Genomic DNA, 26,416 nt, shown 5'->3' with positions numbered 1-26,416 from the left:
ATCTCAGGCAACATTGATAGATCACGAATTTTAAGTCCAAGGACAGTCAGTATTGCTGACAGAGTGCTGCAGGCAGGGAAGATAAAGCCTATATTTAGTGAATGTCAACTCATGCCAGAAAAGGTTATTTGTTATTCATGTAATAGTTGATATTTGTTGTCTCGGGGCCTCTTCAGGGAATGATGTGTTACAATCGTTCCTGAAAGGCTATTAACAACTTCCACATCTTATAATTCCCTGAATCTCCTGGAGAATTGTCTGTCAGGTACATTATCCCCAGGGTTGCCACTGGGAAACCCACAAGGGGATAAGTAACTATTTCTAGAGTGGAGGGAGCTTGTCAAGATTGGGTTCCCAGAGTCTACAAAGAGCTATAAATTTCAATGTAGGGAAACCCACATTGTGGTCACTGCAATTCTTACTAAGCCAGACATATGTTCCGCAAGAACCATTCCATCTCTCATCCTTATACATCTGGGGGGGCGGGAAATGCAACATTCTCCTGTTTTTGTTTTTCCCATTAGCCTGGAGGCTGACTTGGAAGAAAAAGTCTCATCCCAGAAGAGTACTAATATGAGCATCTGGTAAGTGCAATAAACTTTAATTGGTCAAAGCCATTAAGAAATGAGTCAAAAAAAAAAAAAAAAGAAATGAGTCAGACTTGAAAATGAGCAATATGTGACTCTATCTCTTTCTGCAAATCTACTTTTTCCTTCCCAAGCTGAAGATAGGTTTCCTTTGCTGCTCAGTCCACACAGCTTGAAGTGGAAATAGATTAAATTTTAAATTTTCATATCTTCTCTGCCCAAGAACTAACCCTACTTCACCTGGCCATCCCCCACCACCCCTCAAAGACCCCTGAGTGAAAGGGCAGGGACTTTGATGCAAGGATGGAGATAATCACAGGGCCATTTTCTCTTGGAGATTTCTCTTTAAGCTGAAGAGAAGGATCTACACACTAGAAGTAGCTACTGTCAAGGTAGAGAGGCCTTCTACACTTTATGTGCAAAGTGGTGAAAGTCATTGGTGTTTGGGGACCCAGAAAACTCAGGGCTGCATCAACATTAGTCACATTGGCAGCTCTGAGAGCATTGGTGCCTGACATAGCATCATTTTTGTCAAAGCAGGCACTGGCAGAACAGTAGTGATGAGCGACTTAGATCAGAAGGGAAAGAAAATAGAGGGTTCTATCCACCAGGGTGAGGGGAAAGGGTTCATGTGAGAACTTTCTGGGGACTCTAGATAGAAACGGTGGCAAATGATAAAAGCAGAGATTTCTTTTGTGCCAGCCAGATGTAGAGGTGAGGGAAATTACAGAGAGAAGAAACCTCCCAAGAAGGACTTTTAATAATTTTCTTCCTTCTGCTTCTTGCAAAGCTCAGAGCCTGCCTTCCCCTCCATCTTTGCCCACTTGATATTCCATGGTGAAATGCTGTAGTCTCCACAGATATTAGAGAACAATTTTCCAGTGAACATTGTTGAATGCCCCCTATGTGGCAAGAGCAATGCCAAGTGATATGATACAACTCTATCCTGTGTTTCCTGAAACTGTATCAGCCTGAAGCCCAAGAGTGATAATAAACAACAGGTTGTTTTTTCATCTACTGTTACAATCCCTGCAGTCTAAGGAAAATTGCTTTAATTATTTCTGGCAATTTCCCAGAAGTTCTTGCATGAGCTCTGTGTTCTCTGGAGTCCAAAGCACCAATGCCTCTCTCCATTTTGCCTATCTGTATGTAGAACACCTCTCTCTTTCCATTCAATTTTATTAATCAATCATTAAAAAATTAGTTTAACAGAATCCCTCCATTTTCTTTAGTTTCTGCCACACACTCTCATCCTTTTGGCTAAGACATAAGACAATGGGGTGGGTTAAATACCAATAGTAGAATCAGAGATGTGTTGTCTTGCATTCTCTGGCATGCAGCTCATTCTACCCCAAAATCAGTCTGTCTTCATAGGCAAGTAGAAGTATTGGCTTATAAAACTGAGTTTCCCTATACAAATATAAAATCTGAATAAAATCCAGTCCACGTGCTCTCCAAAGTATCTTACAAGTGAAAAAGAATCACAAAAACAAAAGAACAAATACATAATTATTTATATTTATAGATCTTCCCTGGTGGCTCAGACAGTAAAGAATCCACCTGCAATGTGGAAGATCTGGGTTCCATCCTTGGCTTGGGAAGATCCCCTGGAGGAGGACATGGCAACCCACTCCAGTATTCTTACCTGGAGAATCCCCATGGACAGAGGAGCCTGGGGGCTACAGTCCATGAGGTCGCAAAGAGTTGGACATGACTGAACTAAGTACAACACATATATATTTACATGTGTGTGTTGGTCACTCATGTTCAACTCTTTGGGACCCCATGGACTGCAGCCCATCAGTCTTCTCTGTCCATGAGATTGTGCAGGCAAGAATACTAAAGCGGGCTGCCGTTTCCTCCTCCAGAGGATCTGTCCAACCCAGGGATCCGACCCACATCTCCTGCATTGGCAGGCAGATTCTTTACTACTGAATCACCTTGGAAGCCCATATATATTTGAATAGTGTATATTTTATATAAATAAAAGTCACTATAAAATATGCATTGAGAACACATACTTCTATCTGATATATGAAAGAACTTCCTAAATCTTTAAGAAGTATATTCATTCATTCAACAAATACATGTTGATTGCCTCCAGTATGCCTTCAGGAGGCATAGTGATTTAAAAAAAAAAAAAAGATAAATTTCCTGATCTTATAAACCATCTATTTTATCGATGCAGTTAGAAAATCAATAAGAAATTATTTTTTAAGAAATAATAAAATTCTTAATAGTAATGAATGACATAAAGAAAAATGAAGGGCAATGGAATAGAGAATATCTTGAGGAAAATTTCAGTTGGGGCAGTCAGAGAATTTCAAGACAAGAAAAGCCAGATAGACATAAACTTTCACTGTATGTTAGGAAATTCTAAGGACGAGAAATTGAGCATGGCAAGAGAGAGTGCTAGAGAGGTAAGAAAAGGATTATGAAGAATCTTTTATGCCATAATGAGGAATTTGGAATTGGAGTTGAAGGCCATGGAAAACAACTAGAAGTTCTTAAGAAGGGAAAGTGAGGAAATTTTTGTTTTAGAAAGATAATTCTTTTGTTGTTGTTCACTCAGTAAGTTGTTTCCAGCTCTTTGTGACCACATGAACTCCTCTGTCCTCTGCTATCTCTGGAGTTTGCTCAAACTCATGTCCATTGAGTCAGTGATGCCATCCAACCATCACATCCTCTGTCAATCCCTTCTCCTCCTGTCCTCAATCTTTTCCAAAATCAGGGTCTTTTCCAGTGAGTCGGCTCTTCAAATCCAGTGGCCAAAAGGTTGGAGCTTCAGCTTCAGCACCACTCTTTCCAATGAATATTGAGAGTTAATTTCCCTTAGGATTGACTAGTTGATCTCCTTGCAGTCCAAGGGACTCTCAAGAATATTCCCCAGCACCACAATTCAAAAGCATCAATTCTTTGGTTCTCAGCCTTCTTTATGATCCATCTCTCACATCTGTACATGACTACTGGAAAAACCATAGCTTTGACTATTTGGCCTTTGTCAGCAAAGTGAGGTCTCTGCTTTTTAATCTGCCATCTAGGTTTGTCATAGCTTTCCTTCGAAGGAGCAACCATCTTTTAATTTCATGGCTGCAGTCACCATCCACAGTGATTTTGGGGCCCAAGAAAAGAAAATCTGTCACTATTTCAACTTTTCCCCTCCTGTTTGCCAAGAAGTGATGAGACTGGATGCCATGATCTTAATTTTTTCACTCTCCTCTTTTACCCTGATCAAGGGGCTCTTTAGTTCCTCTTCACTTTCTGCCATTAGAGTGGTATTCGTTAGGAAATATGAAAGAAAACTTGAAAGGAGGAAGACTACAGGAAGTAAAATGAATTTTAAGTTTATTACAAGTGTATTCAGATGAGAGATGATGAAAGTCTGACATCGGCAGTATAATTAGGAATGAAGAAAAGGAGTATGAGTGTGAGAAAAGTGAGAATCAATGGAGCTTGGTCATGCGCTGGGTGACTCAAGGATAATTCTAAATTTTCTGGCTTTTATTGAAAGCTCCTTAAGGGTAGAGACCATGCCTTTCTTGTCACCACTGTTTTTCAATGCCTAAAACAGTGTGTTAATTTGTGGTAGATGTAAAAATATATTTATTTAATAATAAGGTTCTTCTTCCCCAAAAGCAATAACAACAAGACTTAAGAATTGATTAGATGCACAGGTTAACGAAAGGTAGAAGTCCTGGGATGACTGCCAAGTTTTCTTTTCTTGAATAACTGGATACACTGTGGTACTATTTATTGATAAAGGGTACATGAAGAGAGGAACAGTCTTCAAGCAGGGAGGAGAATTTGATGGATTCAGTTTGGGAAATCTTAGATACAAGTGTCTATGATATCCAAGTTGACATTCAAAGAGCACTGGGAATATGAGCCTGAATATGAGAGGTGCACTAGAGAAACAAATTTGGGAGAGATTGGCATACAGATAGTATGAAACCCATGGGAGTGAATAGACTCATCCACGAATATCTGTAGGATGAAAAGAAAACAAGGCATAAGATGAAAACCAAAGACATGCCAATATTTCAGGGACTGTCAAAAGAAGTAAATTCTGCAAAACGACTGGAAAGAAATAGCCAGAAAGATTAGAGGAAATCTGAAAATTAATTCAAAGAGGAATAGAAGTTCTCTAGGAGAGAATTCTAAGAAGTCTAAAAACACATGGACTGAGAAGTGTCCACTGAATTCTTTCAAGACTTGGCAGAGCAATTCATTGGAATTCCTGGGGCAGTAGACAGAATGACATGAGATGTGAAATAAGTAGGATGTGAGGAAGTCAGTTATGTGAGGGGTTGAGTCAGGGAAGAGAGAGTCAGGAAGAAGCCAGAAGTAGTCATGGATCTGGAAAGGGATGTAGAAGATGGAAGAAACTGAAGCTGAAAGTATGAGTCCAACAGAGCAGGAGAACACTGAAGTTATAGAAAAGAGAAGGGAGTTTTAAGAGAAGTGGGAACGTCAGGGTACATATGTGGAGGTATCAATCTTTTCAGGAAAGAAAGATAACGCTTTTTTGTAAAAGGAGGGAAGGGGGAAAGGAAGGATAAACGGAGATGCAGACAAGTTTCCTGCATCGTGTCAAGAAGTCAGGCACATCCATCTAGCAGTGGCTTCTATTTTCTGTGAAATGACAGTAAGTGAAGTAATTGATGTGAAGGGACGTGTTGGAGTAAAAAGTTTGAGAAGAAAGATTTAAAATCGCCATTGTGAAGACAAGAAAGAAACCTGCTTTACCCCTAGTTTGGCTGTCAACCATAGTTTGCATTTATTGAGTAATCACTATTTGCTAAAACCTTTGCATACACCAACTAATTTCATTTTCACAACAACCTTTAAGGTAGGTGCCATTATTATATATAAGAAAATTAAGATTTAGAGAGGTTACGTGACCTGGGGTCTCGTTTCACTGTGGCCAACCTCAGAGCCCACACTCTCCAGGACTTTTTCTGTCTCTTGGAGAGTACTCCATTCTTCTAAAATTATTCACATGTATATGTGAACATTTGTCCTCTGAATTATTTTCTATGACAATTATTTAATTTTATTAATTATTTAATGACAGTATTTTCCATCCACAAACTGATTTCAAGTTTCTTGGGTTAGGAGCTTTGTCTTCTATTATTTCGTGTTTTCTACAACTCCAAGAAATGCAGGAGCACAAATATTAACAACACTTTATAAACATGAAGCCTTTTTTTTTTGTAGTTATAGTTAAAATATTACAAAACTGTTAAAAGGGAATCTTTTAAATCAGCCACATTTGGGCATAACTTTTTCTATGTGTTCCTCTTTAGCCTTATCTACTAAAGAAGAACAGTGTATTCTATAACTACATGTGTTATATAACTTTTAAAATTATTTATAAATATTTTCCTATGTTTCTCACAGTGTTCAGGTAAACTAATTTTTTGAGGTTTAACTTTTTACACTTGTCAAGCACATTACTATATTTTTTCTTTTTATCTTAAAAAGACAAAATAGTTTGTTTACATCTTATGAATCCTAAATGGTAGATGTCTGACTTATTTCCAAGAACAATGGTTCATATGGGATTGGACAAAAAACTGTAAAATATTCATCATTTATATCTCCATGTTTGGCATGGAGTCCTTTAGTGTGTCAGACTCACAGATATGTTCTAACACACAGCTGACAGGCAGCCACACAAAATGGAGAATGTGCAACAGTTGGTATCAACATGGAAAGTAGGAAGAGAGCCTTTGCCTATGGTGGGGGGATATACAGAGATCCTCAGAAACCTCAGAGGAGGAAACGTTCCAGTAAGTAAATCAACTGAAGAAATGGATGGTCATGCCTAAGGTCCACTGACCTCGGGCTTCCCTCGTGGCTCAGATGGTAAAGAATCTGCCTGCAATTCAAGAGACAAGGGTTCAGTCCCTGGGTTGGGAAGATCCCCTGGAGAATGGAATGGCAACCCACTCCAGTATTCTTGCCTGTAGAAATTCATGGACAAAGAAGCCTGGCAGGCCACAGTCCATGAGGTCACAAAGAGTCGGACATGACTGTGACTAACACACAAAGTCCACTGAGGCTTGGTAGAGAGCATCAGAGAGGAAATAGGATGGCCTAAAGAGAAAATATTTAGTAAATGAGACAAGACTAGGTGAGTATGTAAAAAATGAGAAGGGAACTTTTTTTTTCTGTCAGAAATATTTCATCCTCTAGGACTCCCCTGGTGGTCCAGTTGCAGGGGGCACGGGTTTGATCTCTGTCGGGGAAGTCCACATGCCGCAAGTTGCAGCCCCCAAAAAAGTCATCCTCTGGTCTTCATGCAGACACATTCAAGTAATGGAAAGGGAAAACCAAACTAGCATCTCTGAATTTCTCCTCCTGGGTTTCTCAAGTTGGCCAGAGCAACAAGAGCTGCTTTTTGCACTTTTCCTGTGTCTCTACTTAGCAGGGCTGTTTGGAAACATATTCATCTTGCTGGCCATTTCCTCAGACCATCGCCTCCACACTCCCATGTATTTCTTCCTCGCCACTTTGTCTGTGGTGGACCTCTGCCTTCCTTCATCTACAGTACCCAAGATGCTCCTGGACATCCAAACACAGACTCAGTCCATCTCCTATCCTGGCTGCCTGGTTCAGATGTATTTCTGTATGATGTTTGCCAACATGGACAATTTCCTTCTCACGGTGATGGCCTATGACCGTTATGTGGCCATCTGTCACCCTTTGCGTTACTCCACCATTATGACCCAGCACCTCTGCATCTCCCTCGTGGGTGGACCTTGGGTGATTGCCTTTTTGAACCCCCTCTTGCATACCCTTATGATGACCCGTCTGCATTTCTGCTCTAACAATGTCATCCACCATTTCTTCTGTGATATCAATGCTCTCCTCCCTCTATCCTGTTCTGACACCAGTCTTAATCAGTTCTTGGTTCTTGCTGTGGTGGGGCTAATCTTTGTGGTACCCTCAGTGTGTATCCTGGCATCCTACAGCCTCATTATCTCTGCTGTGATGAAAATTCCTTCTGTCAAAGGAAAATTCAAGGTGTTCTCCACCTGTGGATCTCACCTTGCCTTGGTCATTCTTTTCTATGGAGCAATCACAGGGGTCTATATGAGTTCCTCATCTAACAGTTCAACTGAAAAAGACACAGCAGCATCAATAATCTTCATGGTCATAGTCCCTGTGGTCAATCCCTTCATTTACAGTCTAAGGAACAATGAGCTAAAGGGGGCTTTAAAGAAGATTTTAGGCCAGAGCAAAATCTTCTCCCAGTGATTCATTCTGGCTGAGTTCAACAGGTGGTAAATCCTAATGAGATCATTATTTTCATTCTCATAATTGAAAAGCTGTTACAAAATACCTACTTTTGCTTTATTGACTACACCAAAGCCTTTGACTGTGTGGATCACAACAAACTGGGAAATTCTTCAAGAGATGAGAATACCAGACCACCTGACCTGCATCCTGAGAAATCTGTGTGCAGGTCAAGAAGCAACAGTTAGAACTGAACATGGAACAATAGACTGGTTCCAAATCAGGAAAGGAGTATGTCAAGGCTGTATATTGTCACCCTGCTTATTTAACTTATATGAAGAGTATATCATGCAAAATGCTGGGCTGGATGAAGCACAAGCTGGCATCAAGATTGCCAGGAGAAATATCAATAACCTCAGATATGTAGTTGACACCACCCTTATGGCAGAAAGCGAAGAAGAACTAAAGAGCCTCTTGATGAAAGTGAAAGAGAAGAGTGAAAAAGTTGGCTTAAAACCCAACATTTAGAAAACTAAGATCATGGTATCTGGTCCCATCACTTCATGGCAAATAGATGGGGAAAGAGTAGAAACAGTGACAGACTATTTTGGGGGGCTCCAAAATCACTGCAGATGGTGACTGCATCCATGAAGTTAAAAGATGCTTGCTCCTTGGAAGAAAAGTTATGACCAACCTAGACGGCATATTAAAAAGCAGAGACATTTCTTTACCAACAAAGGTCCATCTAGTCAAAGCTATAGCTTTTCCAGTAGTCATGTATGGATGTGAGAGTTGGACTATAAAAAAAGCTGAGCACTGAAGAACTGATGCTTTTAAACTGTGGTGTTGGAGAAGACTCTTGAGGGTCCCTTGGACTGCAAGGAGATCCAACCTGTAAATCCTAGAGGAAATCAGTCGTGAATATTCATTGGAAGGACTGATGCTGAAGCTGAAACTCTCAATACTTTGGCCACCTGATGCAAAGAACTGACTCACTTAAAAAGGCCCTGATGCTGGGAAAAATTGATGGCAGGAGGAGAAGGGGTCGACAGAGGATTAGATGTTTGGATGGCATCACCGATGCAATGGACAAGAGTTTGAGGAGGATCCGGGAGTTGGTGATGGACAGGGAAGCCTGGTGCGCTGAAGTCCATGGGATTGCAGAGAGTCAGACACAACTGAGCGACTGAACTGAACTGAACTACAGAATACCTAATTAAACTTGACACCTACCTCACTTTGCTACAAACTCTAGGAATGACATGATCATAGGACTTATCCACTTGAGTTCCCTAAGATATTAATAATGTGGGCAAATATTTAAGTCTCTGAAGATCACAATACAAATATGCAATCAGCATTAAAATGAATCATTAAGACATCCCATATGTCTAGGATTAATGCAGGAATATACCATGGGGAAAACATAAAATTTCCCTAGGACTGCCCTAGAGTAGACAGGAATAGGTAATTACATTGTCATTCATGAAAAACAGTAGAGAATAAATGGGCTATGTAATGAAAGTTTCAAACCATGACTACAAGTTGAGGTAAGAAAAACAAAGATATTAATAAAGAGGTCAAGTAAGGCTTCAGTGAAAAGACAGTACTTTAATCTGGGTCTTAACCACAGATGAGTTTTACAAAGGAATAATGAAAATATTCAAAATATATGAGGAAGAACTTTAGGTAAGGAGGACCACGGTGTGTATGAGCAAATGTATTGAATAAATTAACCTTAATGCAGTGTAGGGTCCATATTGGGATTGGTGAGAATGGGGGATGGATTATTTCTCATCCCAATGTTTTATTCATGTTTTACAGCTATATTGCATGCATTTCCTATAATCAGTCTTTATTCCTTTGTGTTAAAAGTAAGATTTATATCTGTTGTCTACATGTATACCTACATATCTTCATGATGCTCTACAAAAAATTACCTGGGTGGCTATTAATTATCAATTTAAATTTTAAAACTTTGTGTGGTTATTAACTCTGAGATATGCATAGAGTTGCCTATATGAGTAGACCCTGCCAGTAATAGAAAGCATATGCCCTTGTGAATTTTGATTTAAAAATCATATCTGATTTAACATTTTCTGTGTACATAATGTTCCCCAAAGCCCTGCAAAGAGCATTGTTCCATAGGCCATAAGTCCCATATTTTAAGTCATACCATCCAAAATATTTCCTCAAAGCTGGTTTTTAAAAATGTTCAATCATTTTTATGATGTGATCACTGAGAGACAGAAATAAAGATAAAAAGATAAAGATGAGCTAAAGATACAGGTTTTTTTCTTAAAAGACATCCTGCTATAAACATGTATTTACTTATGATAAGAAGACCTTCTATAAATTACCTTTGTCATTTTTACTCCTTTATGATGAGAGATAGATCAGAAAAATTTGTTGGAGCATGTAAAGATCAATGCAAATAGCACTCATGCAAAGACAGAAGCAACAGCAAAAATCAACCAGTTTACAATTCCCTGTCTCTTGAGAGATCTTTGTGGGTACCAGATATACTGGTTGCAAATAAGAAATCAATTATTCTTAATTAAATAGAAAGCTTAATGAAGAAGTACTGTTCATTATGAACTCATCAGGAATTCATAAAATTGCTGGAAGGGTTGGAGAAGCAGACTATCAATATAGGAAACTGAAAGAAATGGAAACATATGCTCTTGGATTGGAAGAATTAATATTATTAAAATGGTCACACCACCCAAAGCAATCTACAGATTTAATGTGATCCCTATCAAATTACCCATGAAATTTTTCATATAAATAGAACAAATAATCCTAAAATGTATATGGAGCCATAAAAGACCCGGAAGTGCCAAAGCAATGCTGAGAAAAAGAACAAAGCTGGAGGCATAACCCTCTCAGACTTCAGAAAAAACTACAAAGCTGCAGAAATCAAAAGAATGTGGTATTGCACAAAAACCATGAGGATGCGGAGAAAACAAAACCCTTGTACACTGTTGGTGGTGTAAATGTAAACTGGTGCAGACACTGTGGGAAAGATAATGGAGGCGTCTCAAAAATCTAAAAATTGCCATATGACCCAGTAATTCCACTTCTGGATTTATATACAAACAAATCAAAAAAAAAAAAAAAACACTAATTAGAAAAGATACATGCACCTCAATATTCATAGCAGCATTATTTATAATTGCCAAGATGTGGAATCAACCTAAGTGCACATCAATCAGATCAGATCAGTCGCTCAGTCGTGTCCGACTCTTTGCGACCCCATGAATCGCAGCACGCCAGGCCTCCCTGTCCATCACCAACTCCCGGAGTTCACTCAGACTCACGTCCATCGAGTCAGTAATGCCATCCAGCCATCTCATCCTCTGTCGTCCCCTTCTCCTCCTGCCCCCAATCCCTCCCAGCATCAGAGTCTTTTCCAATCAGTCAACTCTTCGCATGAGGTGGCCAAAGTGCTGGAGTTTCAGCTTTAGCATCATTCCTTCTAAAGAAATCCCAGGGCTGATCTCCTTCAGAATGGACTGGCTGGATCTCCTTGCAGTCCAAGGGACTCTCAAGAGTCTTCTCCAACACCACAGCTCAAAAGCATCAATTCTTCGGCACTCAGCCTTCTTCACAGTCCAACTCTCACATCCATACATGACCACAGGAAAAACCCTAGCCTTGACTAGACGAACCTTTGCTGGCAAAGTAATGTCTCTGCTTTTGAATATGCTATCTAGGTTGGTCATAACTTTCCTTCCAAGGAGTAAGCGTCTTTTAATTTCATGGCTGCAGTCACCATCTGTAGTGATTTTGGAGCCCAGAAAAATAAAGTCTGACACTGTTTCCACTGTTTCCCCATCTATTTCCCATGAAGTGGTGGGACCGGATGCCATGATCTTCGTTTTCTGAATGTTGAGCTTTAAGCCAACTTTTTCACTCTCCACTTTCACTTTCATCAAGAGGCTTTTGAGTTCCTCTTCACTTTCTGCCATAAGGGTGGTGTCATCTGCATATCTGAGGTTATTGATATTTCTCCCGGCAATCTTGATTCCAGCTTGTGTTTCTTCCAGTCCAGCGTTTCTCATGATGTACTCTGCATAGAAGTTAAATAAACAGGGTGACAATATACAGCCTTGATGTACTCCTTTTCCTATTTGGAACCAGTCTGTTGTTCCATGTCCAGGTCTAACTGTTGCTTCCTGACCTGCATACAAATTTCTCAAGAGGCCGATCAGGTGGTCTGGTATTCCCATCTCTTTCAGAATTTTCCACAGTTTATTGTGATCCACACAGTCAAAGGCTTTGGCATAGTCAATAAAGCAGAAGTAGATGTTTTTCTGGAACTCTCTTGCTTTTTCAATGATCCAGCAGATGTTGGCAATTTGATCTCTGGTTCCTCTGCCTTTTCTAAAACCAGCTTGAACATCAGGAAATTCACGGTTCACGTATTGCTGCAGCCTGACTTGGAGAATTTTGAGCATTACTTTACTAGCATGTGAGATGAGTGCAATTGTGCAGTAGTTTGAGCATTCTTTGGCATTGCCTTTCTTTGGGATGGGAATGAAAACTGACCTTTTCCAGTCCTGTGGCCACTGCTGAGTTTTCCAAATTTGCTGGCATATGGAGTGCAGCACTTTCACAGCATCATCTTTCAGGATGTGGAATAGTTCAACTGGAATTCCATCACCTCCACTAGCTTTGTTTGTAGTGATGCTTTCTAAGTGCACATCAATAGATAAATATATAAAGACTATACAAATACAATGGAATACTACTCAACCATAGAAAAGAATGAAATTTTTTTATCATTTGCAGTAAGGTAGATAGACTTGGAGAGAACTATGCTAGCAAAATAAGTCAGACAGAGAAAGATAATATATATCTTTTATCAGAGAAAGATAATATATAATATGTATGCAAAATATACATCTGTATATATCACACATGTAAAATCTAAAAAATAAAACAAACTTGTTACTATTGTCATAGCCATATTCTGATTTAAATATATATATATATACACACACAATGCTATCCTCACAACTGGAATATTATATAGTAATGAATGTGACTTTAACTCAACAATATGGTTATATCTTAATAACATATTGAATGAAAAGAAACAAATATCAGAGTATCTTTGAGACAATGCCTTTTAGATCAAAACCAACTAAAATTAAAAGCATATACTTTTCGTTCATGAGTATGCACCAAACAGAACTATCTTTTCAATAAATCAGATCAGATCAGTCGCTCAGTCGTGTCCGACTCTCTGCGACCCCATGAATCGCAGCACGCCAGGCCTCCCTGTCCATCACCAACTCCCGGAGTTCACTGAGACTAGACACAAAATTTGTAATAGTGATTAACTCAGATCACAGGAGATACAGAAGGAAACAAGAGAAAGAGTTGTTGTATAAGTTAAGTTACTGTCATATTCTAGTTCTTATAGACTTGATGTATCTGCGTTGCACCCGGGGGGATAAAACACGGATTCGGAAAAAAGGTTTCCTGTAAATCCAAAGTTTGAACCGTTTGAACCGTTTCCCTGCTGCGTGAGCTTTCATTTCGGGGTCTAGACTGAAATGTCCTAAAGGAGATCAGTCCTGGGTATTCATTGGAAGGACTGATGCTAAAGCTGAAACTCCAATACTTTGGCCACCTAATGCGAAGAGCTGACTCATACGAAAAGACCCTGATGCTGGGAAAGATTGAGGGCAGGAGGAGAAGGGGACGACAGAGGATGAGATGGTTGGATGGGGCATCACAGACTCAATGGACATGGGTTTGGGTAGACTCCTTAGTTATGGACAGGGAGGCCTGGCGTGCTGCGGTTCATGGGGTCGCAAAGAGTCGGACACGACTGAGCGACTGAACTGAACTGAGACTGAAATGGGCCCATTAAAAAGTTAAGGATGAGGCTCACATGAGATGTAAAGGCAAGCTTACTGCTACAGAAAGGAGAAAAAACATCCCCTCCAAGCTCCGAGAGCTCCAAGACTGGCGAAGACGCCTGGGAAATGGAGTCCCAGACTCTGAGGATACCCGAAGGCTTCTGGGAAGTGCAGTCCAAAGTCAGCCCGTCCCCTTCTGCGCAGCCTCAAAAGTCTCTGTGAAAGGAAGCCTTGAGAAGTCGTGCAGCGCCGTCCTTCCACCGGAAGTGTCCGATCGGAACCAGCCCTGTGGAAGAGGTGAGTCCGGGTCTGGGGACCCAGGTGTCCGGTCCTTTGTCTCCTTTAAACACCCAGTCCCTATCATGTTTCCTTCGGGATTGCAACAGCCCTGTGACACTCTGGGCCTGGGACCTTAGAGGAATCCCGAGGAAATGTGGAACTAGGTTTGGCGTTGGGAAAGCGTTTGCGCCGGCCTATATCTGGAATGGATAGGGGTTTCCATAGTTACCCCGCCGCGCGTGACGTCATCGTTGAGCGCTGCGAAGGCGTGGTCTGGGGGACTGCGGGCCTTCCGGCTGGCTGAGATTTTGGGGTCACTGGGAAAAGAAGTGGCCTGACCCAGTTGGGCGAGGCGGGGAAGGGTGGCATCTGTCTCGGGTCGACTGCGTTCTGCCAGAAGAAACTGTCCCAGGGTCCGCCCCAGACTCCTGCTCTCCTTCTGGGAGAAGTAACCCGCCTTTTTGTACGAAAAGTGGGACAGCTCCGGCATCCTCAAGAAATTTATTCACACAGTAAATATTTAGTATTTCCTGTGCATTTCCTGTGTGCTGGGGATGCCTAGAAACTAATATTGAAACGAGTATCGCGTTTTCGAATGAGAGACCAGACAGCAAAACAGGAAAGTTAGTTGGAAGACCGGAAAGTGCCTCAGTGTGAGAAACATAAGGGGCTGTGAGAGCCTTCGTCATTACGCACTGTGAATCCCCTGTTCCACTCTGTGACCTCTACTGGAGGTATAGCCCCCCACACCTCATACTTATAACTCATCGTACACACCCGGAAGCTACCCATCCAACAAGAACCTACTATTCATCCAGCAGGAAACCTCCACTTTACCAGTTCTCCAACGTAACTAATTACTCCTTACTCTCTTTACCAAACCTCCAATGTAACTAATTACTCCTTGAAGTGAAGTCAGTCAGTCGTGTCCGACTCTTAGCGACCCCATGGACTGTATCGTACCAGGCTCCTCAGTTCACGGAATTTTCCAGGCAAGAGTACTGAAGTGGGTTGCCATTTCCTTCTCCAGGGGATCTTCCCAACCCAGAACGAACCCGGGTGTCCGGCAGGGCAGGCAGACACTTTACCGTCTGAGCCACCAGGGAAGCCTAAATTACTCCTTACTCTGTTGTAATATTTGTTTATATATTTACTTAGCTCCTCTAGGCTGCCGCCCCTGACCTCGGGCGTGGGGTAGTTCCCATCTATTTCTGCTTTATTGACTATGCCAAAGCCTTTAACTGTATGGATCACAATAAACTGTGGAAAATTCTGAAAGAGATGGGAATACCAGACCACCTGACCTGCCTCTTGAGAAACCTATATGCAGGTCAGGAAGCAACAGTTAGAACTGGACATGGAACAACAGACTGGTTCCAAATAGGAAAAGGAGAACGTTAAGGCTATATATGGTCACCCTGCTTATTTAACTTCTATGCAGAGTACATCATGAGAAACGCTGGACTGGAAGAAGTACAAACTGGCATCCAGATTGCCGGGAGAAATACCAATAACCTCAGATATGCAGATGACACCACCCTTATGGCAGAAAGTGAAGAAAAATTAAAAAGCCTCTTGATGAAAGTCAAAGAGGGAAAAAAAAAAAAAAGTGAAAGAGGAGAGTGAAAAAGTTGGCTTAAAGCTCAACATTCAGAAAACAAAGATCATGGCATCTGGTCCCATCACTTCATGGCAAATCGATGGGGAAACAGTGGAAACAGTATCAGACTTTATTTTGGGGGGCTCCAAAATCACTGCAGATGGTGATTGCAGCCATGAAATTAAAAGACGCTTACTCCTTGGAAGGAAAGTTATGACCAACCTAGATAGCATATTCAAAAGCAGATTACTTTGCCAACATACAAACATACATACAACATATAACATACATAGTCCATCTAGTCAAGGCTATGGTTTTTCCAGTAGTCATGTATGGATGTTAGAGTTGGACTGTGAAGAAAGCTGAGCACCTAAGAATTGATGCTTTTGAGCTGTGGTATTGGAGAAGACTCTTGAGAGTCCCTTGGACTGCAAGGAGATTTACCCAGTCCATTCTAAAGGAAATCAGTCCTGAGTGTTCTTTGGAAGGAGTGATGCTAAGGCTGAAACTCCAATACTTTGGCCACCTCATGTGAAGAGTTGACTCATTGGAAAAGACTGATGCTGGGAGGGATTGGGGGCATGAGGAAAAGGGGAAGACAGAGGATGAGATAGCTGGCTGGCATCACCGGCTCGGTGGACATGAGTTTGGTGAACTCTGGGAGTTGGTGATGGACAGGGAGGCCTGGTGTGCTGTGATTCATGGGGTCGCAAAGAGTCGGACACGACTGAGCAACTGAAGTGAACTGAACTTGCTTAGCTACTCTTTGTAACGCTCCTCCTACACAGTGATTGTAAAGCACTAGATGCTCAAAAAATGTTTACTAGTTTGAGGTTATTAAGACATTTGAAACCCAGCTTTAGGGAGAATATATAAAATCCTTGCAAATTAGATTATTTTTATCTAGAGTTGTGGGCTGTTTTAAGTGGATAAGAAGTGATTAAACATCTGAAGACAAAACTTTCAGCTATCTGAAGGGGTAACATATGTTGTAGAATGAGATAATGCCCATAAAGTATTAGGCCAGTTCAGTTCAGTTGCTCCGTCGTGTCCGACTCTTTGCGACCCCATGAATCACAGCACACCAGGCCTCCCTGTCCATCACCAACTCCCAGAGTTCACTCAAACTCGTGTCCATCGAGTCGGTGATGCCAGCCAGCCATCTCATCTTCTGTCATCCCCTTCTCCTCCTGCCCCTAATCCCTCCCAGCATCAGGGTCTTTTCCAATGAGTCAACTTTTCGCATGAGGTGGCCAAAGTATTGGAGTTTCAGCTTTAGCATCAGTCCTTCCAGTGAACACCCAGGACTGATCTCCTTTAGGATGGACTGGTTGGACCTCCTTGCAGTCCAAGGGACTCTCAAGAGTCTTCTCCAACACCACAGTTCAAAAGCATCAATTCTTCGGCCCTCAGCTTTCTTCACAGTCCAACTCTCACATCCATACATGACCACTGGAAAAACCATAACCTTGACTAGACAGACCATTATTGGCAAAGTAATATCTCCGCTTTTGAATATGCTATCTAGGTTGGTCATAACTTTCCTTCCAAGGAATAAGCGTCTTTTAATTTCATGGCTGCAGTCATCATCTGCAGTGATTTTGGAGCCCAAAAAAATAAAGTCTGACACTGTTTCCACTGTTTCCCCATCGATTTGCCATGAAGTGATGGGACCAGATGCCATGATCTTCATTTTCTGAATGTTGAGCTTTAAGCCAACTTTTTCACTCTCCTCTTTCACTTTCATCAAGAGGCTTTTTAGTTCTTCTTCACTTTCTGCCATAAGGGTGGTGTCATCTGCATATCTGAGGTTATTGATATTTCTCCCGGCAATCTTGATACCAGCTTGTACTTCTTCCAGCTGAGCATTTCTCATGATGTACTCTGCATAGAAGTTAAATAAGCAGGGTGACCATATACAGCCTTGACGTACTTCTTTTCCTATTTGGAACCAGTCTGTTGTTCCATGTCCAGTTCTAACTGTTGCTTCCCTACCTGCATATAAGTTTCTCAAGAGGCAGGTCAGGTGGTCTGGTATTCCCATCTCTTTCAGAATTTTCCACAGTTTATTGTGATCCACACAGTTAAAGGCTTTGGCATAGTCAGTAAAGCAGAAATAGATGTTTTTCTGGAACTCTTTTCCTTTTTTGATGATCCAGCACTAGCTGGTAAACAGTTAACACGTCTAGAAAACATAACAAGAAGTTAAATTAGCTCTCTATATCAAAAGAATGTCCCAATAAATTAATAAGAATTGAAACATACATCATAGCTCCAAACCCCACTCCCACTTTCCTCCTCTGTCATTGCTAAATTTTTACCTCGTTTACACCCACTCAGACTCTTGTTTTCCAAGATTCAGTCTGAGCCTGTGAGCTTCATTTCATACTCTCGGAGAATTATCCTCAATTTTTATGTTTAACTTCCCTTTCCATGGATCTTATCTAAACTTGTATTTCCATTCCTAACTTCTTTCCATTAAATCTCTTAATATCTTTTGGAAATGTTTTTCTAAGTGGACGTCTCATTAGCATCTAAAATATGCAATATACAAAGCAATAGGAAACTCAAACTTCTTAATTTCCCCTTTTATCCAATAAATCAACAAAAGTGAGAACTTAAGAATAAATATTAATAATGCATGGTCCTTCACTTCATGGGGCTCCAATCCATAAAAAAACATTGAAAATAATACAAGATGATATGTGTTCTATCCACAGATGTTATGTGTTAGGAACCTAGAACTCAAAGTCAAGTTAATGAATTCTTTCTCAGAGGTTTTAGAATTCTTAGTCACTCCAGTTACACCCTGTAAGCTGGTCTCACTATCAATCTGCTGTTCATTCACACTTTCTCAGCTCTTTACTCTCCCTTCCTTTTTGCCTTTCTGGATTTTTCTTATCCTTTATTGTTACAGGTTAAGCCCCACTACCTGTAGGAAATATTTGCACACGTACACACACATTCTCCCTCTACCTCAGAACTATTAAGCTATTCAGTGTCTCTACCATACAATCTGTTCAGTACATCAGCTTTCAACATTTATCAAACATTTTCAGTGTGTGTCATGTGAAGCAGGTTTTGTTATTTAAATGTTGCATATCCATATGTGTTTTGTGTCATTTCTTTCCAACTCTTTTGCAAACTCCTTGGAAACTCAAACACTATTTTTAAAATTCCTTATATCTGTACATCAGAATACAGAAAATCCTGGCATATCCCGTATTAACCAGATCAGCATCACCATAGGCAGAAGGCCAAGGAATCTGTTTCTAACAAAGTTCTCACATGACAGGCAGTGAGCCCGGTTCTGAATTCAGACTTTCTTAGAAATCACTGCCATATAACTTCTAGCCCAATGCTTTGCCGTTATAAGGTCTTAATAAAGTATATGTTTGTGCAACAATCAGTAGTCAGCTTGGTGAAATGTTTAGTAGAAGGACCTGAAAGATGGATATTTGCCTTTCACTAGGGCTTCACTTCTGAATTACTTTATTCAGTTTTTCAGTTCAGATGCAAAACAGACCATTCCCAAGTGCTGCTAGGACTTGAGGAACTGATATCTAATGATAAGATTCACAAAAGATTGATAAGCAGGTCTTGGTGCAGTTTATTATGCTTTATTGGTAATCTAATAGGCCTCAATATCTAGGACATGGACTGAGCCATTAAACTCAGAAGGCAGAGAGAATTGTTGAGACAAAAGGAAACAGATTTATCTAAGAACTTGAGAGAAGAAGCTCATTACACTGAAATAGTTAACCTCGGCCTTTAAGGAAAGTTGCCTGATTTTTATTATTTAAGAAATGTCTTAGTAATCCTAGTTCAGTGTTCTGAATAATTATAACATTCTAAGCCTGTGTTTTCCCCACACTTTGAGGGCAGTTGCCTCTTTATATTTCTGTCCTATTATGGTCCATCCTAAAGATGAACAATATATTTATCTCCACAAACAGCATTTATCAGGCCATTCTGCTCAGAAGCTTTCACTGGCTCCCCAGTGCGTAAAAGATAAACTGAATTCATGAGCTTGACATTTGAAGCTTCCTTCAACAGAACCTTTGTCTCTATAATTTATTTATGCAAACCTACTGACATTTTGCCTTCCCACTTGTGTTCCTACCATTAACCAGTTGTTCAAGGTGTTCCTTGCTTGTAATTTCCTGTTTCTCTCTCCCAACATCCTAGTCAAATTCTATCCATTCATCAGAAGTTAGTTTTTTAATTAAGCTTTTGCTGACCATTGAAACCTACTGTGCTGTTTTCCATCCCCAACTTACTGAGCACTTCTGTCATTTTTCTCTTTTTTGATGGTTATTTTCTTTATGAGTAATATATAATTTAATTGCATGTGACAAAGTTGCCTTATATTTATACTGTCTTATATTTAATGTCTGTAATTTAAATTATCTTATTTTTAAAATTAAATTTTAAGCTGGTTTTAGGTGGAAATTATGTAACAGTTGTAAGTCCACAAAACAGGTATTTCAGTGCTTTTAAATGCCCAGCCAATTTTTGTATAATGGAGAATGACTGTTTCTATGATGTGATCTTTTGTCTTCCTGAACAGTAATAGTAATCTTTTTAATCCCTCAGGAGAGTTCTTAAAACTAAAAAAGGCTCTTCACAGAGCAGAAGCGGGATTCTGATAATACAGTTTATTTCAAGATGGCAACTGAATCAAAGAAAGCTACAGCTCAGAACCTTCAGGAGGATGAAGGACTTCTGATAGTGAAGATGGAAGAGGAAGATTTTGTCTGGAGGCAGGGTGCTTGCTTACAGAGGAATGATCCCCTCAGGCAGGAGCTCTGCCGGCGGCTGTTCCGGCAGTTCTGCTACCAGGATTCTCCCGGGCCCCGAGACGCACTGAGCCAGCTCCGGCAGCTCTGCTGTCAGTGGCTGAAGCCAGAAACCCAGACCAAGGAGCAGATCCTGGAGCTGCTAATTCTGGAACAGTTCCTGGCTATCCTGCCAGGGGATCTGCAGGCTTGGGTGCGTGAACGTTATCCAGAGAGTGGAGAGGAAGCAGTGACCCTACTGGAAGATTTAGAGAGAGGCACTGATGAAGCTGTACTCCAGGTACAAAGGGGTTGGGGGATCTAAGACCTCCAGGATGGATGGAGTCCCACATAGGGAGAAAAGGACCTGAGACTGAATATCTAGTGAGCTTTATGAAAAAGAAGTGAAAGTGAAGTCCCTCAGTTGTGTCCGACTCTTTGCGACCCCATGAACTGTAGCCTATCAGGCTCTTCTGTCCATGGGGTTTTCCAGGCAAGGGTACTGGAGTGGGTTGCCATTTCCTTCTCCAGGGGATCTTCCAACCCAGAGATTGAACCCGGGTCTCCTGCATTACAGGCAGACCCTTTACCATCTGAGGCACCAGGCTCCCAAAGTGAGCTTTGTAGGAACTCTTATTTAGTTTAGTGTTTATTTATGGCTCCTTCCCTCTCTGCTAGGTACTATGGTACCTTTTACAATTGAGGCAGACTTAATTCTTCCTTCCCCAGTTTTGTATAACTCTGCAAGATTTTCTTTGGTTTGGGAAGATGTTTAATTCCAACTGGGATTCTCTCATAAGCCCAAATGTACTTTGTTTTTCTCAGATTCCAGTCTGTGGACATGGACAAGAACCATTCAGGAGAAAAGTGGCATCTCCTGGGCCAGCACTTAGTGTCCCGTTCCAGCCAGTGGACACCACGGCCCTTCATGGTTCTTCAGAACCCCAGCTGCTACTGGACTGTGGTAAGGAGCAATACTCTATGTGGTGCATGTCCCTGAAGTGCTAGGACAGTAAACCTCCCTTCTCAGACTATTTTTAGTAACTGTAGATGGTCCTTTCCTTTATTACTTAATAAGAAATAGAGAACTCTTTTCCTTTTGTGTCATTGGCTATCCAAAATAAGAGAGAACTTTGTTTTTTATCCAGAATGTCTCCTTTTTCATTTGTTCTTTTAGAATATTTCTAAAACATGAGATGTTTTCATGTTATGAGCTAATTAACGGAAAGAAAATGAATGGGTTGAGAAAACGTCAGGGAATGAAAAAAGAAGCAAAAGTGAAAGAAACACATGCATAGAAATAAACATGTTAATAGGAAAGCAGATATAATGATAGGAAAAAAGACAAATATGTGATGATACACTCATAAATAGAATATAATTCACAGATACATAAAACAAGATCCATATTATTGCCTTTTTATTTTACTTTTGGTTTCATGAAGCCCTCATGCTTTTATAGAAAGTTGGCCATACTTGAGCTGACTACCTCCATAGACTCCTCTTTGCTGTTCTAAAACTCATTGTTTAAAAGGTTCAAGGACTCAGTATCACTTTAGGTGCATATGGTCCCAAAAATAAACCTAAGAATAAATTACAGTAATTTTTAAGATTACCCAATTTCTGCTTTCGAGTTTGTTCTGGAAACATTTCCATCCATCTCATCTAAAACTGTAAATTTTCCCATCCTAAGACCAGTACTGCCTAACCCCTTCTCCTATCCTAGCTTATTCTAGACAAAGGAAACCCTATAAAAAGAGGGGCAGCTTTAATTCCAGTTTAATACGGTTTAATATAGAGTCATGAGTACAGTATAGATTGATGAGCTAGAAGGTAGGATTTGTGAGAACTAGATCATAAATGAGTCTGAAGAGCTCAGATGTGTTGTAGAGGAGATTAGGATTTCTAAGTAGGGTGTAAGAATGACAAGGTTTAGTGATGATTAGTCTGGTGAGGGTATTTAGGATGACTAGGAAGAATAGCCGGAGAAGGCAATGGCACCCCACTCCAGTACTTTTGCCTGGAAAATCCCATGGACGGAGGAGCCTGGTAGGCTGCAGTCCATGGGGTCGCTAGAGTCAGACACGACTGAGCAACTTCACTTTCACTTTTCACTTTCCTGCATTGGAGAAGGAAATGGCAACCCACTCCAGTGTTCTTGCCTGGAGAATCCCAGGGACGGGGGAGCCTGGTGGGCTGCCATCTATGGGGTCGTACAGAGTTGGACACGACTGAAGCAACTTAGCAATTAACGAGGAAGAACAGCTCTGAGTGAAACAAAAGGAGGCTGTTACAGTTATCTGAATCGGAAGTGGTGAGGTTCTGGAGTAACAGAAATGTAAAGAAAGGGAGGTATATAGGGGACATTTAGCAGAAATGAAAGAATTTGACTATCCATGAAAGATGAAGAAGAAATGGAAAGATGGATTGGATAATAGATGGATGGAGGTTTTCCCCACCACATATGCATACCTCAGAGTCTTTATAATTTTATTTTTCTCTATGCATCTATGTCCTCATATACCTTCTTTAATATGGTGCCTCCCTTTCACCCTCTAACAGTAGAAATATAGACCTAAAGTTCCCCAAGATCCTTCTCAGTCACATTTCATAGTTCTCCTTACTTTGTTCCCCCCACCTCCATTCTTGCTGGTGATGATCCTCTTCCTGGCCTTCTCTACTGTTGTCTGCTCGTCTCACATGTCTGTTTCCTCTCTCTGCCAACTACTGCATACATATGCTTTTACCAATTTTTCTTTCTCTTCTATCCTCATCCATCACTCCTCTCATTTGAAAGGTCACGTTTTTAGAGTAGCCAAATAATGGCTACTATGTAACTATGATTATTTGGCTCCTATGATTATTGTCACTATCTTGGGTGTATCTCAAAGTTTTACCTTCTTTTAGTTCAGCAAACAGGTATTTTCCTCTTTATTTTTTCATCATTTTTTTAGATAACAAGAGTGAAAACAGTGAATCCATGCCAAAGCTGGACATTTATGAGAAAATGGAATCGCAGAAAATTGTATCAGGAAGAATTTCAGAATTTGTGTCAGAAGGATCTGCTGAGCCTCAAGACATCTGTAAGTCTGCAGGCAAGATAAAGAGGCAGCAGGAAAAAGACTCAGGGGAGTCTCAGAAATCATCATCTGCTCAGGATGCTGCTTTCAGTAAAATCCTCACCCACAAAAATACACTTAGAGGTGAAATAATAAGCCATGATGGCTGTGAGAGAAACTTAAATCTGAACTCAAATGAATTTACACACCAAAAATCTTGTAAACACAGTACCTGTGACCAAAGTTTCAAATGGAATTCAGATTTTATTAAGCATCAGAGAATTTATGCTGGAGAAAAAATTCACCCATATGGGAAGTCTCTCAAGAACCCAAACCTTATTAAACATGCAGCAGTTTTCACTGGCGAGAAGACCCATCAGTGTAATGAGTGTGGAAAAGCTTTCAGACACAGCTCAAAGCTCATTAGGCATCAGAGAATCCACACTGGAGAGAGACCCTATGAATGTAATGAGTGTGGAAAAGGCTTTGGGGGGAGCTCAGATCTTATTAGACACCAGAGGATTCACACTGGGGAGAGACCCTTTGAATGCAAAGAATGTGGGAGAGCATTCAGCCTGAACTCACATCTTATCCTGCATCAGAGAATTCATACCAGGGAGAAACCCTATGAATGTAGTGAATGTGGGAAAACCTTCAGAGTGAGCTCACACCTTATTCGACACTTGAGAACCCACACTGGAGAGAAACCCTATGAATGCAGTGAGTGTGGAAGAGCCTTCAGTCAGAGCTCACACCTTAGTCAACATCAGAGAATTCACAAGAGGGAAAACCTATTCATGTAAAGAACTTAAATTCATAAGGAAATAGAACAGGAAAAATATTGAGTAAATAATAAATATCAGTTGAGATGAATGACTGAAAGACCAGTATCTCTTTATTTTCTCTCTCATTTTCAGCTTGCTGTTCTGCATATAATCTTTACTGCCATGTGTCTGCTTGCTAAAGTCAAACCAGAAGAGCAAAATTTGGGGGAGGCTAATAAATAAGTCAGGCTTCCCTGGTGGCTCAGTAATAAAGAATCTTTCTGCCAGTGCAGGAGACACAGGTTCAATCTCTGGGTCAGGAAGATCCCCTGGAGAAGGAAATGGCAACCCATTCCAGTATTCTTACCTGGGAAATCCCATGGATAGCGGAGTGTGGTGGGCTAGTGTACATGGGGTCGCAAAAGGGTCAAATACAACTTAGAGACAAAACAATAACAAATAAATTAGTTTGTCTATGGCAATGAAAATAGAAAAAGAGGACTCTTGGGAAATAACCAGAATTACAGTGTGGGGGAAAGAAGATTCAGGTAAAGAGAGCCTGATCGTTATCATTAACTCTAGTTAATGATTCTCCATGAGAAGAGGTAGGCCAAGCCTCAAAGTGGAATAGTTTGAGCAAGGTACTGCAGAACAGTGCTTTTAAAGTATTCCTTTAAAAAATGAAGATACAACAAAACTAAATTAGTCATGTCAAAAACGAGGAGGTATGCAATGGTGGCATTCCAATATGTAAGCCAGACTCTATGTCCAGCGGTCATGCCACGAAGCACACAACCAGAAGAGCACTTAAAGCAAGAGGCCATAATCCTGAGATTGAAGGAAGACAGGGAGGAAGTAGAAACAAATTAGGCAAGAGCTGGGGTTAGAGGTAAGGAAAGGTGCTCAAATTGAACTAAACCTTCGAATTTGGAGGACAGAGGCCATAATCCTGAGATTGAAGGAAGACAGGGAGGGAGTAGAAACAAATTAGGCAAGAGCTGGGGTTAGAGGTAAGGAAAGGTGCTCAAATTGAACTAAACCTTCGAATTTGGAGGACATACACAGTAGCATAACCAGGACTTTACTGCCATGCTGTGGAGGTTTGGGGCACCTTCCTGGAGTGGGAGGATAGTGTAGTTCTGGGGAGCTCTCTTGGCAGAAATAGGGTTTTCTGGCTACTAACAACTGTGGAAGAGGGCTGAGGAAGTTAGTACTACAAAACTAAGTCCTGAAACTATTTCATTGCAGCTAGCTGCTCTCTCCAGAAAAGCCCGGGAGGAGAGTATAGAAAGGGTTGGTATCTGAGAAAAGAGTGGAGAGGAATCTGCAACAAGTTGGAGCTCTATCAATGATTTCAGGATATAAAGGTGAATCCTGCTTTACTTATTTTACCTGTTTGATGAGGTACCTTTTCACTAATGTGAGAAATAAAAACATTTGAGGTCTAAATATTAAATTTCATGTTTTTATATGAAAACTAACTAGAAACAGAACCTTTACGTTAGAAATATGATAATCTAAAGAACAAAATTTTCCATAAAGAGGCTTTATAAGAATGGCAATTGTGTTTCAATGACCTTGAACTATAGGATCTAGATAACCCAGTATTTTGTTTTAAGGTAATGTTGAACTCATAATTTCTTTTTACAGGCACTAGGCTGATGCATCCTATCACATGACTGTACATGTGGTTATATTTTCTATTTTATTTCCCATTTTATAGTTGAGAAAACTGAGCTGTAAAGTAGCAGACACAGGAATACATAGTAAACAGTGGAAGCAGGATATAAACATATATATTATTCCAGAGCCCTAGTTCTTAACCTTGACTATGTCAATGACAATATGACTATGGATATAAAATCAGAAAATACAGTACTGGGGGATTACCTGGCTGTCCAGTGGTTAGGGCTGGGTGCTGTCACTTGGGGCAGCCTCATTCAGTCACTGGTCAGGGAACTATGATCCCAAAAGTCTTGCCGCATAGCAACACAACTTCAAAGCTGGGGGGAAGGGGTTTCTATATCATCCTTTTAGAAGACTAATTGGTGATACATTTCAAAATCATGGTGGCAGTGGGGACCTGGTAGGCTGGGCTGACTTTGCCCTGGAGGCCCCAGGAAACAACCACCAAGAGCTTCTTCCTACAGAGGCCAGGCAGTAGCCACTGTGCCCAGGGTTAGCAGGCTTCTGGCGGGCTTGCCAGGCCCAGGCCTGGAAAGGGGTAAGAGCCT

At 40.8% G+C, this 26,416-nt stretch overlaps 2 protein-coding genes across 3 annotated transcripts; both read left to right on the top strand.

Annotated features, from left to right (window-relative positions):
* Positions 1 to 6,908: 6,908 nt before the first annotated feature.
* LOC109576622 (putative olfactory receptor 1F12P) lies at positions 6,909 to 7,850 on the top strand. The gene has a single exon (XM_019985282.2). It carries the CDS (start codon positions 6,909 to 6,911, stop codon positions 7,848 to 7,850), a length of 942 nt encoding a protein of 313 aa, XP_019840841.2.
* A 6,081-nt stretch (positions 7,851 to 13,931) lies between these two features.
* On the top strand, positions 13,932 to 24,291 carry ZNF165 (zinc finger protein 165). Of its 2 annotated transcripts, XM_019985264.2 has the most exons (4): positions 13,932 to 13,999; positions 20,178 to 20,660; positions 21,185 to 21,323; positions 23,314 to 24,291. In XM_019985264.2, the coding sequence occupies exons 2-4, from the start codon at positions 20,250 to 20,252 to the stop codon at positions 24,219 to 24,221; spliced, it is 1,458 nt and encodes a 485-aa protein (XP_019840823.2). In that variant the 5' UTR covers positions 13,932 to 13,999; positions 20,178 to 20,249; the 3' UTR covers positions 24,222 to 24,291. The 2 variants fall into 2 exon arrangements, with proteins under 2 accessions (XP_019840823.2, XP_070633627.1); XM_070777526.1 differs by lacking the exons at positions 13,932 to 13,999; positions 21,185 to 21,323 and having other exon boundaries at positions 20,529 to 20,660.
* Positions 24,292 to 26,416: the final 2,125 nt, after the last annotated feature.

This window comes from Bos indicus, chromosome 23, assembly GCF_029378745.1.
Source record: "Bos indicus isolate NIAB-ARS_2022 breed Sahiwal x Tharparkar chromosome 23, NIAB-ARS_B.indTharparkar_mat_pri_1.0, whole genome shotgun sequence".
Taxonomy (NCBI): Eukaryota; Metazoa; Chordata; class Mammalia; order Artiodactyla; family Bovidae; genus Bos; species Bos indicus.
Note: the sequence above shows the minus strand (reverse complement) of the source record. Positions and strands in the feature narration are given on the sequence as shown.